The 15,706-nt window shown below is 40.0% G+C and overlaps 1 protein-coding gene across 1 annotated transcript in view; it reads left to right on the top strand.

Annotated features, from left to right (window-relative positions):
* ccdc93 (CCC complex scaffolding subunit CCDC93) overlaps window positions 1-15,706 on the top strand; it is a 33,221-nt gene that overhangs the window by 9,937 nt on the left and 7,578 nt on the right. The window contains exons 6-17 of the mRNA XM_008279446.1: window positions 739-795; window positions 883-983; window positions 2,540-2,576; window positions 3,412-3,510; window positions 3,987-4,037; window positions 5,352-5,438; window positions 7,960-8,076; window positions 10,545-10,607; window positions 11,015-11,088; window positions 14,848-14,929; window positions 15,021-15,095; window positions 15,226-15,297. Coding sequence (XP_008277668.1) covers window positions 739-795; window positions 883-983; window positions 2,540-2,576; window positions 3,412-3,510; window positions 3,987-4,037; window positions 5,352-5,438; window positions 7,960-8,076; window positions 10,545-10,607; window positions 11,015-11,088; window positions 14,848-14,929; window positions 15,021-15,095; window positions 15,226-15,297 — 915 coding nt within the window. The remainder of the gene's footprint in view (window positions 1-738; window positions 796-882; window positions 984-2,539; window positions 2,577-3,411; window positions 3,511-3,986; window positions 4,038-5,351; window positions 5,439-7,959; window positions 8,077-10,544; window positions 10,608-11,014; window positions 11,089-14,847; window positions 14,930-15,020; window positions 15,096-15,225; window positions 15,298-15,706) is intronic.

The raw sequence follows: 15,706 nt of genomic DNA, 5'->3' as shown, positions 1-15,706 counted from the left end.
AACCTTTAGCTAAAGTTAGCTACACGGGTTAGCTGCTAACGGCTCTTATCACAAGCGGAGTGACAGAAACAGAAACGTCTGCTCTAAAACACATATGTTGTGTATTTCATGCTTGTGCACACTTTTACTTACAGGCAAATATTTTCCAAGGCAAAAGCATGTATGAACAATTTAGCGATGCCGTGAAGCTCCGTTGTGCTTGTGATAGCCGTTACAAGTGGAACTCTCTTCGCGGAGACGACGGAGAATCAAGGATAGTTCACAATGTGTTGGTAACATGGCTCACTCTGCCGCAAATTCAAAACCACATACAACGCACAGAGCGCTCACTGACAGATTTTCAAAGAACTACAAAAAACAACTTTTTAACTTTTTAATCCTACTTTTTAACTTATTTGACTTGTGTTTTTAATCAACTTACACACATCAACTTCAAAGACAGCACACACAGTAACTTGTGCAGTAGCAATCGGTGCAGACAGAAGTGGCATCACATCAGCTAGTGGTCATCATACACTCGCATAAATGCAACCACATGAAATTGTAACTCTCAAAAAAAAGAAAAGGTTGTATATGGGACCACATCATTGCCGACAGTCAAGCAGGATTTTGAAGGTGTGTGTGGTGATAATTTTCCTTTGGGTTATTTGTAATTAGCAAGGTGGGAAATACTGTATAAACTGCTTGTAAATGGGAGCTGTTTTTGACATCTGCTGTTAATGAACCCCTCTGGTCTAGGATGAAGATTTTCTCCTGAGGAAAGACAAGGCTGCTCGGGCAGTTCTGGATGTGTTGGTGAGTTGCCACGTGTACACTATATAAATGATGTGTCAACAAAGTAAATGCATAATAGTTTTCTAAATGAACACTGGTGCTTTCCAGGATGTATACAAACCACAGAGGAAGTACAGGAGGCAGGGGGACACAGGGGAGCTGCTGGATGAGGAATCCAGGGTTCACTCCACTCTGTTGGAATATGGCAGGTGAGATTCACAACAGGTGTTTGTGTGTGTGAGTGTGTTGTGAGGATCCATTTGACTCCAGATAACAAAGTTGTGAGGGCCTAGACTAGTTCTCAAAACTTTAAAGGATAACATGAGAGTGAAGACTTAGTTTTATTGTTTAGGGTAGAATTAGATTAAGGTTATGGCAAGTGGCTAGGGAATGCATTGTGAAAACTCAGATAGCGTATGTGTGTGTGTGTATACGCACATTCTGTCATGTTTACTGTCATTTATCTTTTGTCAAAGGGGCTTCAAGTAATCATTGTCATTTGTTTTTATTAACATGTTGACATCGGTATACACAAATAATAGATGACACATGCTGTAATGTCATATCACTGTCTAGGACCTAAGTAAGAAAGTTTGTTTATATAGCACCTTTCACAGCACAAAGTTACAAAGTGCTTTATAGAGAGAATCAACATAAGCACTGAAAAACAACAAAAAGGGAAAATAAAAAACAAACAATAGTAGATTCAGGATAAATAGATAAATAGTCATATTAAAAGAAATAAAACCGTGTGTAATGGAATAACAACAGACAATGTGTTGTTTTCTTAGTTGAGTGCACTAGCCCTGTACATTTCTAGCTTGGGTGGTGTTTTGCCGTCACTGCCACTACCTCATCTTTGTATTAGCGGTATTAAAGCTCATGGTTTGTGGAAATTATATTAGTAATAGAAAAAGCACTGAAAGCAGAGATTAAACTTAATGTAGTGTAAGTTTAAACTGAGTTCACATATAATATCAAAGCCTTTTTTTTCTTTTTGTGTAACAGCAATCAGCAAATTATGCTCAAAGCTGAGCTATCCTGAGAATCAGAGTTATGCACCATTCAACTTCTTTTAGCATACATTCTGTTGCTGTTTGAACTAGGGCTAAACAATTTGTTGATTTCAAATGAAAATTGCCATTTGAAATAATGCCATTAGTAAATGGCAAAACTGGTATATTAGGATATATGTTCTGAAGCAGACTGACCTCATGACAGTCTTGTTTTTGATGGTGTCTCATGTGGCAGTGCCCAACAAATGTTTTTATATGTATTAGAAAGTGAATATTGCTATTGATTTTTTTTATATGAAAAAAATTGCCTAACGTCAAATTGCAATATCTGTCAGAGAAATCACAACTAGATATTTCCTCCAATCACCTGTCTGACACATTGTGCTTTGATCTATCTCCACCCATGTACTAGAATGTCAGGTTTCATCCTGTAAGTACTCTGCTGCTCACAGCACTGTGTTTTGTGGCTGAACATTTTGGTTAGAGAATGTAAACAGTACTGACATCATTTAAGCATGATGGATGTAGACTGTGGTGCTGCTGCGATGCCGTTTTGTATGAGTTAATTTACTTACTCTTACAGTCCTGCCCTAACGGAAATGTTTGTCCTCATGCTGGATTGCTGTTGTTTGGAGGGCTGATGTTTAAATATGGCATGTGTATTTCAACATTGGTTTTGGTAGGGAAAAATTAATGCTTGCTTTTATTACAATTTGGTAATGTCACTTGTGCTTTTTGTGTTTCCCCAGACGATATGGATTCAGCAAGCAATCCAAACATGACAAGGTAGGTATTCCAATGATTTGGCTTTCACAGATTAGTAGTTTTGTTTTACTCAATAATTGACTTTGAAGAAAGCATTTTATCAGTTATTAGGTTAATACAGTAAGATACACGACTGGGTGCCCCGCCCTCATCCCAAACAGACAGACAGATATTTATGTTATTAGGGAGAAATTGCCCTGATTTTCGACAAGTGTGTTTTATAGGGGATGGCAAGGACATTTGTAAAAAAAAAAAGTTGCATTATGCCTAAAGTTTTTTTAGAGGGAGCTGTGAGAAATCTGGTAAATGTGTTGTCACCTAACCTCATTGGTTGACTCTGACAGCCAAACGTGTGAAAAGTAGAGAGATCTGTTTGTGCAGAGTTAGAAAAAAGTGAGCTCACCAGACCTCTGCAGGTTTCAGGCTACATGAGTCAATACTATCATAAGTACGCCCAAATGTGTACCACCATACAGTACAAGCACTTCCAGTTCTTCAGGTAATATATTAAAAACAAAATTACAATTTCTGGATCCATTTCAGTCAAAAAAATTTGGTAAAATTATGTCTTCTTACCCTCATCCTCGGGATTAAAGTTTGGCAGTCCTGGTTGCTTGGCAACAGAAGCAACACTACGGGACGTGACAACACAAACAAGAAGTCCATCGAGGGCTGGACTGTCTCATTTAACAAACGCTCAGATGCAGCCTTTGCGTCTTTTGAAGGACCCATACTTTGAAGGATGCAAAGGCTCCATCCTTCGAAGGATTGATTTTCTGCATTGCATGTTAGCACTTACTGCTCCTTTCTCTTCCTTTGCTTTTCTTTCTGTCTGTATAATGTCCCCTTCCTCTAGGTAGATCAAGGGAATGCTCTGCTTGTCAATGGCTCTCAAGCAGCACCCTCTGGGACTGTGGAGATGTCAGAGGATGACAACCTGCAGGCAGCAGAGGAGGTGAGCACTTTATACGATGCGAATGTTATACATAGAAAGCAGAAATAAACCTATGAGACGTAAAGTCAAGCAGGAGAAATAGGTAAGGACAGAGAAGAAAATGTCATACAAGTATTCAAAGTATCAGTTTCTATGATTGTGATTTAAAATATTGATTGTGATTAAAAATTACATTATTTTGCTTACTTAAAAAACAAGAGAAAGAAATTGTGCTAGTGAAGTAGCTTTGGTGAGTATTTACAAATCTCAGCAAATCATGTGCAAACTGTGAGTTTGTCTTTATAAAAAGAAGCAGTTGTCATGTTATTATTTTGGAATAAATGCAGTTAGTATAACTACAAATGGTTTATTTAATTAGGCATTTACTTGTAGCTATTGCTACTATTGGACTATGATCCCCAAATACACTTCACACTTAAACCATAACTTAACTTTCCTTGTTTTTGTTTGTTTGTTTTGTGTTGTTTTTCATTTAGATGCGAATCAAAACCCTGATGACTAGCATGGCTGCCATGGCAAATGAAGAGGTAGGCCAGTTGTGCTCTTTTGAGGGCTTCTGTATGCCAGCAGCTCCAACACACTGAGACATCTCTGTAGTTGATCATCTCATGTCCGTTACGAGAGACACAGTCTTTAAATCAAACTTTTTTCATGGTGTATCATTCATTTAGCTGACCAGTTCAATAGTTTTGATCAAGGACTTTTAACGTAATAATAATAATAATAATAATAATAATAATAAACTTTATTTGTACAGCACCTTTAAGAACAGAATTCACAAAATAACAGTGAAAAGAAACATTGTGGCATGTAATAATTTGACCAAGCGGGAGCATATGAATAGAAAATAAAATTGGACCTAAAATTGAATCTTGCGGTACACCATAGGTAATGAGGAGGAGGAGTGATTACCTATGGTGACCAAAAAGGTACTGTTTAAAAGGTAGGAATAAAACCAATCAAGTGCAGCATCTCTGACACCAACCCAAGATCTAAGATGGTCGATTAAAATGGTGTGGTCTACTGTGTTAAAGGATGCGCTTAGGTCTAAAAGAATTCAAATTGAGCTCTCTCCTCTGTCAGCAGGTAAAAGTGCGTCGTTTCTAACCTTGAGGGGGCAGTTTCTGTGCTGTGACGAGCTCTAAAACCAGATTTAAATTTTTCAAAGATATTTTAGGGCTTGGAACCTATTTCCTGGCAGCTGTTGATAGAACACTTGTGGGAATTTTGGCCAAAGCTGTGTCTGAAATCATCCATTCACTCCCTACTCCTTACACCCTATCTGGGGACCACTATATAGTGAACTATGTAGGGAGCACCTCGGCAAAGCAACATTTCGGACACTACTCTAGCTATTAATCACGTCGCTGACTAGTCGTGATTTATGCCGTAGCAGCGTAGTACAAACACATCAAGTTGACAGTTTATTGCATAGCTAAGAAACTTAACAGAACATAAACAGGAAATGCCTTACATTTTATTGACAAGTTTTCGTACTCTTGTTCATCTAGTTTGCATTTCCTTTCATGCAATGCATGATGGTCCAGATTGCTTGGTCAGTGACCATTGACTGTACACTACTTTTCACGGTGCATTGTGGGATATTTTGAGAGCACTATATAGGGTGTAATCTTTGTAACTTAACATTCAGACAGCACTACAAAATGGCGAACATCCTATATAGTGCACTATGCAGGTATCGTGGGTGATTTCAGACACAGCCCAAGATACCGTTGGTTTTCTGGGAATGTGTCAACAATGTTATCTGTATTTTCAAAACTAGGGCAAAAATACATGTCTCTGAAATCTCCCACTCTGACATGCTTGTGTGCTTTGTGTAGGGTAAGCTGACAGCGAGTGCAGTGGGTCACATAGTGGGACTGCAGTCTGAGGAGATCAAACAGATTGCCTCAGAGTATGCCGAGAAGGTAAGCAACAGTCAGCTAATGATGTTATTTTTGCTTAAAGATGCAGTAGAAATGATCTTTTCCACATTTCTTTCCTTGCTTCTTTAGAGCACTGAGATGCTGCAGCTACTACTGAATTACTGTCTTGTTAAAGACAGGATGTAATCTGTGTTCCCATACAGCAGAATCCCTGTTAAGCTGTTATTTTAATTTTTTTCTCTTTCTGTTGACAGACAACAAAATAAGTGCGAAATAGTGACCAAAAAGCAGCTCGTTACTATTAAATATTAGCCAGTAGTCACTTCATAGCCATTTCATAGCCAGTGCTCTGCACTGCTGAAATACAGCTTTTAAAGCCACAACACTATTTGACAAACTCACCACACACGAGTTACACTAACAGCTGTACAGTAAATTTGGTGAAATATCACTGAATAAATGTAAGAAACAACAAAAGCCCCTTTCAGACATGCAACGAGGATCATTGCAGGGTTATTCAATCTGGTAAAGTGACAGTATTCTGTCATTTGGACCCTTTCACATAAAGCTCACTTATCAGTTCATGTTCCTCACAGTTGCATTCACACATGCCAGCCACATTGCCAGAGCGCGCTGCAATAAGCCCACGATATTTGCCATCACGTGAGACTGATTAATACAGCAAGAAAAGTAGAAAACATTGGCCGTTTTTCTGTACCAAGAACTCAAGTATGGACAAATCTGCATATTGAGAAACTTCCACATCTGAGGTGAACAGAAGTCCACAGCTGCTGTTAGAACCCGAATGGTTATTTCTCTGTCAGGATAATATATAGTTTTTTGTTTGTTTGGTTTTAGATTGATTTTCAAAATATAACAAGACAAACAAAAGCAAACGGAAAAACAACAGCAACAAACTCAGATCACAGACAGACTTTAACAGATTTACATGCTTGCATATTTATATAAAAGGAGACTCGGGTAATACATTGAGTTAAATGGGAAAAACAAATGTTTGCATTTTATAAAGATTTGCTTCATATTTACACTGAACAAAAACACTTTTGTTTTTTGCTCCCATTTTTCATGAGCTGAACTCAAAGATCTAAGATTTTATACACAGAAGACCTATTTATCTCAAATATTGTTCACAAATTTGTCTAGATTCGTGATAATGAGAACTTCTCCTTTGCTGAGATAATCCATCCACCTCACAGGTGTAGCATATCAAGATCCTGATCAGACAGTGATTATTGCACAGGTGTGCCTTAGGCTCGTGTCACTTTTGTATAACGGCTAAACTAGCTGTTGTTGAACTGTAACGAGGGCAGATTCAGCAACTGCATAGCCTATTTCTCACATCAAATGTTTTCAGAAATACTTCTCGCTAGACAATTTCCATAACAAAAGCAATAGCGTGCAGTCGAGACACCATGTTGGTCCACCACTTCTGCAGGACTGGCGTCCGCTGAATGGGAAGGTGGCTGTCATGTGATCACCCAGTCTGGGTCAGCAGTTCTCCTCCCCGACTGTACAGAGCCTGGGCAAATCCCTGCCTCCCCTTTCTGAGGGATTGAACGGTTTTCCAGAACTTCCTTGAGGCCAACCGAAAGTCCTTCTCCATAACCTCCCCGAACTCCTCCCACACCTTAATTTTTGCTTCCACAACTGCAGCCCTTTTGGCCGTCTGCTGCTCACCACTGGTGTCCCGCCAGCGGGTTTTGGGGTTGCCGCCACAACAGGCACCAGTCACCTTCTGGCCACAGCTCCTAACGGCCACTTCTGCGATTTGAACATAGCCCACTCTGACTCCATGTCCCCAACCTCCCCCGAGATGCAGGAAAAACTCTTCCGGAGTGGGGAATTGAAAACCCCACAGACATTCCCAGTTCACCCTCACTACGCATTTGGGTTTTTCCAGGTCTGTCTAGCAGCCTTCCCCGCCATCGGATCCAACTCACCACTAGGTGGTAATCAGTTGCACAGAAGTCCAATAACAATACACCGCTTGGGTTCAGATCGGACAGGCCATTGGGCTCCTTCCCCACCAGTGAGGTGACGTTCTGCGTCCCCGGAGCTAGTCTACGTCACCAGGGGGCGATACGCCCGGACACCCACTCCTGCCTAATGCCTGGTGGACATAGCACCTGACCATCTTAGTGATATTTTGAGCTGAAAATGAAGACTTATTCGAAGGACATGTGAAACTTTCATTTATTTGCTGAAGGGGCACTACATGGAACCTTTAATTAATGCAGGTTAATCTAATAAAAAGTAGAATAAGAGGAGTCTACAATTCTACAGTTTCATTCAGTAGACAGCTTTTATCCAAAGCTACATACATCTTAGAGTTGATCCAACACAAGCAAGGATCTAGTCAGGAAAAAAACACCTGGAAAAATGCCATAGAAGTCATTCAAGTGGATTCATTTCAAAGTGCACTGGTTACTACTGAAATTTCAGAAAGTGGTGGCCCGACACTTTGATCAAACCCTGATGCTTCTGTAAGTTTTGAATAACCTTTCCTTGTCATAATAAACGTGTCTCCCATATGTCCCTGCAGCAGTTGGAGCTTTCCTCAGAGGAGCGGTCTGAGCGCTACGGCCCGCTTCAGCAGCATCGCAGGGCAGTCGCCTCACTCAACAAGCAGATCCAGCAGAAAACTAAACAGCTGGAGGAGGTCAGTGATCGATCTGTGATCGAATCTGAAGTCCACTTCTGCCATGCTGTCTCCTCCACCCTGCCCAACACCTAATTACAACAGAGTCAGTGGAAACCACTTGTGTTGGTAACACGGGTGTAGAAAGTAGATAGTAAAATTAGTTTAAGAAATTAATTAATTAATTAATTAATTAAAATGTATATCAGAAGGCACAGTATGTTTCCCAGAGTACACAATACATCCATCCATCCATTATCTATACACCGCTTAATCCTCACTAGGGTCGCGGAGGGGCTGGAGCCTATCCCAGCTGACTCAGGGTGAAGGCAGGGGACACCCTGGACAGGTCGCCAGTCTATCGCAGGGCTACACTTAGAGACAGACAACCAAGCACATTCACATTGACACCTACAGACAATTTAGAATCACCAATTGACCTCAACATGTTTTTGGACTTGTGAGAGGAAGCCAGAGAACCAGGAGAGAACCCACACTGCATGGGGAGAACATGCAAACTCCACGCAGAAAGATCCCGGTGGCCCCACCGGTACGCAAACCGGTGATGCACAATACGTATATTGTACAAATTATAGCTTCGGTATAAGGATGGATGGATAAGCAAATGACCAGATGCATTGTGCTCAGCTCTAAAATTGCATATGAAGTGCGTTGAAATTGGAAACTATTAATAACATCAACGAACTATGGCATAGTGGGAAAAAAAGGGATATCAGAGCTCCTGGGTCTGTTTGCACAATCAAAGAAAAAGCGGCAGAACTGTTTGTGAAAAATGTGTTGCCTTCACCGCTAACACATGACAACAAAATAAGTCAGTGTGTCACAACTGAATCAAAACACGAGTGTGTAACTCATGCTCACCAGTGAATGAGCCTCCAGCCAGCCTCATCCAGATGAGCTGTCAGTCACGCTAGACCGGACATAAATAACCCCAAAACATACCCTCTTTGAGGGCTGATATTTGCTGTACCTATGGTGTGTTGTTTTCAAAATGAGCACAAATACACTAATCAGAGTTAATTAATGACATCAGAACAACTTGTGAAAAAACACTGACTTAATATTTCACGAGAGAAGTTGAGGCTGTTTGATTTGGAGTCATTTGGAGATAGAGATTTTTTTTAAATCGGCTACTACCAACCCTCAGTGAAATTGAACTTTAAACCTTTAAAAAATCATTTAATGTCACTATTTCATTCGCAGCCAAGTAAAACATTTTCACACAACTTTGAAGTACTTAGTATTTTTAACATTTAATGAGTTGTGTCTCCCAGGATGCCTTGGCCTATTGGGAGTCAAAAGTCTTACCGCAGCAACAATTCGGCTCTACCAAGTAGAAAGCAACCACATAAAAAGCAACATTAAAAGTTGCCATTTTGTTTTTCCACTCTTTCAGAAAGGACAAGAAAAATGAGCAAACAATGCACCTAACTTCCTCTGTTTTTTATGGGATCTTTGGAAGCAGTTGAATGGCCTTTTCGTAGTGATGATACACAGATGGCCACAGCTTTTCTGATGTGAGATGATGGGGAGAACGTGCACTTTCCATTGTCAGTAAAAGCTGAGAAGTGATCCACTTTATCACACAGACATCAACCATGGGTCTTGGAGTTGTTGGTCCTTCGGTGCATCTGGTGGACACATTCTCAACTCTTTTCGTGAAAGGCCTTTCCTTCTTCTTTGCAGTGTGCAGAAATACATCTACAGCCTACAGCCTGAATGTCCTAACCATTTTGTTCAAAAGTGTAGAAAATATAAAGACAATTCAATGTTTTTTTTTTAGCCTTTATATGCCTGATATAAAGGTTTAAGTCTACTACAAATCATTATTATAAACAAGTAAACAAGGCTCTCTAAATAGTAGTGTTGTCTTCAAAAAATAGACTCGTATTTTCCTTTTAGTCGTAAGGTTAATATCAGTTATATCAGAATTAAGACCAGAAACACAACGTAACTGTTGTTGGTTATTATTGTCAGCCTACAAATTTCGTATCAGTGAGTTTTTAATAACAAACCTACTGTTATTAGAACACTTGCATGCATTCGCCCTTTGTGCTATACCTTCACTTTAGTTTTTCGTTCATGCCTCCTATTAAGCTTTCACATATACCCTGTGGAAATGCACAACACTATTCAGAAACTCTTGAGTTAAGTATTCAGTTCACTGATTATAAAAAGGTAACATAATTTATTCATCACCGCAGTACTTGGTGTAATATACTCAAAACAACCAATTCTCAAACAGCCAGCCCTGAGTGTGATGTAGTTAAAGTTATTTAGTCATACAGCACACTTCATTCACATAATAAATACTTCACTGGCAGCTAGTTGATGTTGCTCACTGTGAATACACTATTAATCTTTATTTAGCCAGTAAAACTAGGGGAACTTCCTGAGTTATAGCAGTAGCAAGAGAATAGCTACAATGCCATAGATGATGTTGACATTATATGTTTTTGAGCCAACAGCTACAAGCTAAGCATGCAGATGTGAAGATGGACTGTGACAAGGTCAAAAGAGGACTGATGGAGGTAAATACTCAGCAGCAGTATTGTTTATTTTAATCCCCTGTAGCTCCTCATTGAGATTTTTGGCACCTTTTGCACTTATACAACCCCATATCATCACATTCCCACCTCCATGCTTCACTGTCTGGACAGTACATTCACTGTGCTAGTCCTGACCGGGTTTATGTCAAACATGCTGGATCTCATCAACAACATTTTATTGGTCTCATGTGACCAAAGAATGTTCTCCTAATATTCATCAGGCTTCTTTCTATGATATTTGTCAACATTTCATCTTGCAGTTTTGTGCCAAAGAGCTAGCAAGAGGTTAACCTTATGCAATGTTCTTCCAATTTTCTTTTTTGTCAGAAAGTTACAATGTTAGCCACAGGTCATATGTTAATTATGTCATATGTTTGTGTATTTTTTAGGCTACAGAGCAATCAGACAAGCTGGACAGAGAGCTGAAGTCTTTTGAAGAGCTGGAGGGGCAGGCTGACAGTGGGTGAGTCATTAAATTCTCATTACACAATGAGTGTTTTTTGTTTAATTTTCCATTCCTTTTCCTCTTTTAAGACATCTCACTTGTCTTTAGATTTGTAGAGGAACCCTGAACCTCAAGTCAGAATTAAAAGCAGTCAATTTAAATGGCTTCTAGTAAAAATCTGAACCCTTGACCCCGACACTGAAGCTATATCCACACTAATCTATTTTTGTTTAAAAAGGCAAGTTCGTTCACATTTCCAAGTAAATACGACTTGTATGTGATCTGCTGTGTTAACCTTATATGACCCAAAAGTGTCCCGCATGCACAGAAGAGGACACAACAACGTCAAGCGTGCTCAGTGTTTACGGAAGTAAACACGGATGGTAACGGTGGCGGGGTAGTGGCCGCTTTTGCGGTGGCAGAAGTGTGATCCTAAACTGGCATCAGCAGCCAAGTACTGCCTGTGCCTTCCGGCCACTTCCTCCCCCGAATATTGGGATATTCATTATTTTTCAGACTATTCGGACCAGCCCTACTAGTTAAAATAAGAACTACAAACAATGAATATTAACAACAAATGACCTTTCAAGCATTAAGCCCTCCTTGTATCTCGACCTCCATCTCGACAATCCGACAGCCTTGCATATAAGAAGGTTTTTGCATTTGGTGTCGGATTATCGAGTCACGACTGTACTTGTTCAGACGAGCAATTTAACTCAGTTTTAGAAATACTGTCTGTGCATACCAATATGCCTGAAAACACATACCACATGACTACTTGCGTGATGTAAATTTGAAGCAGAGAGTTGATTGCTTAGAAGAAAATAGTACGATCGAAGAACATCAAAGATGAAAAGTAAGACCAGAGATTTCCTGACAACAAGGTCAGCAGCCCCTGTAACCTAATATGTTATCTGTTTTTACTGAACCACTAGTAGACTAAGCTGATGTTTGGTTTCTTCTGGAAAATGGTCACATGATAGGAGCATGACAAATCAGGAAACCAACATAGTGACAGTAAGGCGCAATCAGAGAGGAAACTTGTTTCTTCTGGATCTTTTCCAAAAGACTCAGTTGATGGATGTGCAGACTGAAAGGCAAGGGTGAGCGTTCAAGCTAAAATGGGGTCAGCAACATTTCCAAAAATCTTTGTTTGAAGGGTCCTACAAGTCCAGAGTAGTGTAGATGTTAGGGGTCTCATTTATCATCAGTGTGTAGAAAAGGTTCTAAATTGTGTCTTACGAATGAAATTTAGAATGTGCGTAAGTACAACAAAATCTGTCTTTATCAAACGTGCGTACGTGGGTCATACGCACATCAGTTAGTCATTAGTGTTGGTAAATCTCATTTAATCTCGTGCACTTTTGGGATCATTTGCCTTCAGAAACGCCTCCAATTAACCATATATGGCAACAACATGCTTCTTATAAAACAAGTGAATATTTTTTCCCCCTCACCTTTCATCATCATGGCAAAGAGAGTGACAAAGAGGAACTTTTCAGAAACCAAAATTGAGGGACTTGTCAGAAACATTTCTACACTCTGTAACACTCACCAATAAACCAGCCGTCTGCAACAGCTCCTGCTTGGAGACCCACAGAGCTGTTCTGCTCAATAAATGAGTGGTGTGTTCCTCCAGGCCACCAGGCAACAACGTTGGATAGTGACAAATGTGCATTGCAAATTATATGTACATTGATTGAATTAAACCCTTTTCTATTAACATAATTAAATTCATTTAGTGATGCTGCTTTGAATGCGATGTGGGTGCAGTCTGTGGCTCCACTTATGTCTGGGAGTCCAGCAATGGCGTGAAGTCCCCGTTTGATTTGGGCTCGTTGGTGATGGCTGTAAGGGAACTGGATGTAGGCTGGGGCCAGGGGAGTTATGGCATCCAACACTGCTAGCATGATCCTGCTCAGTGGTGGCCTGAAATGCTGCATATGTCTCCGCTACAGTCAGCTAGATGGACGTCTCAGCTTTTGATTGACACCTAGTTTGGCCAATAGGAGGGCTTTGGGGGTGAGTGACAGCCTGAAGGGCCAATGGAGTGTCTCAGACAGTCAACCCGGTACGCACAAGTCCCACCCTTGTAGATTCGACCAGTCGGGTTGCAGACACTCTCTGACACTGTAAACTTGTAGCCAATGAGCAGAAGAACACGTGGGTGTATGGGAAGGCAGGATTGTGTGTGTGTGGCGGTATCGGATCGGCCAGTTACCACTGTGAAGTAAATCATCCGATACCGTAATTTCGTCTAGTATCGGCCCGATACCGACCTTTATCCAATGATGAAACATTTCTGTCCTGGTGGAAGTGGTCTCTTCCAGGATTATAATGTTCCCATCAATCAGGCACGAGCCATCACTGAATGGTTTAAGAAGTATGAAAGTGATGTGAATCATATGCTGATCTCAGCCTGTTTGAATACCTGTGGGGGGTTTTGGAGAATCAATTCCAAAGCACACTGAAGCTCCTCTGGCAGTGCATGGTGGCTCAGTGCCTTACTAAGAAACACTGTGTTGGTTTTTTCCTTTAAATTATCCCCTTTCTATAAGTCATACTGTACATCAGCAAACAAACCACTGATCACCAGGAGAACCACATAGTATCATGAGGCAAGAAAGTCATGACATTTCAAGGACATATTGATTCATATTATTGAAAAGAAACAAGTTCACATCTAAGCCCACCGTTTTGTGTCAAAGTTGCCATAATACCAGAAAATATCATGCAATTTTAAAAAGCACAGTAAGAATAAACATTAATGCTGAACATTAATACCGTTTTTATCCATCCATCCATCCATTATCTATACAGCGCTTAATCCTCACTAGGGTCGCGGGGGGACTGGAGCCTATCCCAGCTGACTCAGGGCGAAGGCAGGGGACACCCTGGACAGGTCGCCAGTCTATCACAGGGCTACACTTAGAGACAGACAACCAAGCACACTCACATTCATACCTACGGACAATTTAGAATCACCAATTACTGTTAAATCTCCAGCATTGCCATTATAGCAATTTAAGGAAAAGATTTTGGTCAACTTCTAGTGGCAACTGGCAGGACTTACATCTGCACGGGCACACAACGCATTTCACTACGCATTATACTGTGTATAACTGTGTTTGTGACCAATAAAAGACCTTGAACCTTAAACCACAGAGAGAACATTGGGGTCTGTCTCAGTATCTGCACTTAGCCGCTAGGTAGTGCTCAAGTGTGTCCCATGACTGAAAAATAGAATAGAATAATAAAAAAAAAGAATAAAACTTTATTAAATTTATTTATTAAATGCCAACATGTAGGAAACTTCAGTTGCACTCAATACACACTTTCCTAATGCAGTTTCACAGGCAACTTTAACACTGAGTGTATCCCACAGTTCACCACACCAGTTGTTTGTGTGCCCAACAATAATCACACAACATGAAGAAGTTGATTTGTTCTGTACTGTACTTGTTGCGACATGTACGGTGTTATTCATTTCCAAACAAAATGCAGATACCGTAGAAACTCCACAGACATCATATTGGTAATATATGCTTCTTAATGAGACTGATGAGAATATTATCTATCTGATGTTTCCAAATGAAGTGCAATAGCTGCTAATTTAATTAGTTGATTGACTGAACAGCAATCTCCAAATATTTAAAAAAAATCCTTTAGCCTTTCATCTTTTGGTTGCTGCTGAAATGCATGAGGTCAGTGGCAGGGATGAAATCTGGGACCTTTGATTTGTAATACAGCCTTACAATGTTCTGCTCTGTTTGACAGCCTGCTGGAAAAGCTGAGGGCTCTGGTGACAATGAATGAGAACTTGAAGCAGCAGGAGCAAGAGTTCCGCACACACTGCAGGGTGAGTGTATTAACATACACTTTGACTGTGCATGTCTTGTTGATGGTAATTGGTATACATTTTTTCTTTGATTTGTGTATTTTGTGTCCAGGAAGAGATGACCCGTCTGCAGCTGAACATTCAAGAGTTGAAGTTGGCATCAGGACATGATACAGAGGAGGAGAAGGTGCATATATTCTGAATTTACTACTGGAAGTAGAGGAACACATTATTGCGTTTCTCAAGATTTTAAGTGGCTTTTTCTCCCTCAGATTAAACTTCTGCCCCACAATTTGCACCTCATTTTCTTTTCTCAGGAGAGGAACCAGCTGATAGACAAACAGTACAACACAGACAGAGAGAAACTACAGAAGATTCGTCTGCTCATGGTAACTGCTTCATACAACAGAAAACACGATTAGATAAAACCATTAGTTGTGTCACAGCAGCATATAACAGACCACAGATAAGAACAAAACAAATTGAGAGTACTGAAAATATACCAAGACATAAACAACCTTATTATTATTACCAGTATCAGGTACAAAGAGTAACTTCACTGTATTAATCTCGTAGTTTTTCTTTCTTTCTCACTGGTTTATATATGTTATGTAGACAAAGTATGCAATTTGGAAAGAATTTAATAGTTGTATGAGTTATAGTATTAGTTGGTTGCACCTGTGTTAAATTAGGTGAGTTACATTAAAGCGGGTGGATACTTATGTAATAACTTATTTTATCTGACATTAACTGACATTACTATGTAAACGTCCATTTGTTTGGAAACGCAAAAACATG

This window comes from Stegastes partitus, unplaced genomic scaffold, assembly GCF_000690725.1.
Source record: "Stegastes partitus isolate 25-593 unplaced genomic scaffold, Stegastes_partitus-1.0.2 Scaffold159, whole genome shotgun sequence".
NCBI classification, from domain to species: Eukaryota; Metazoa; Chordata; class Actinopteri; family Pomacentridae; genus Stegastes; species Stegastes partitus.
The sequence above is the reverse complement of the archived record's forward strand: the minus strand, read 5'-3'. Positions and strand labels throughout refer to the sequence as shown.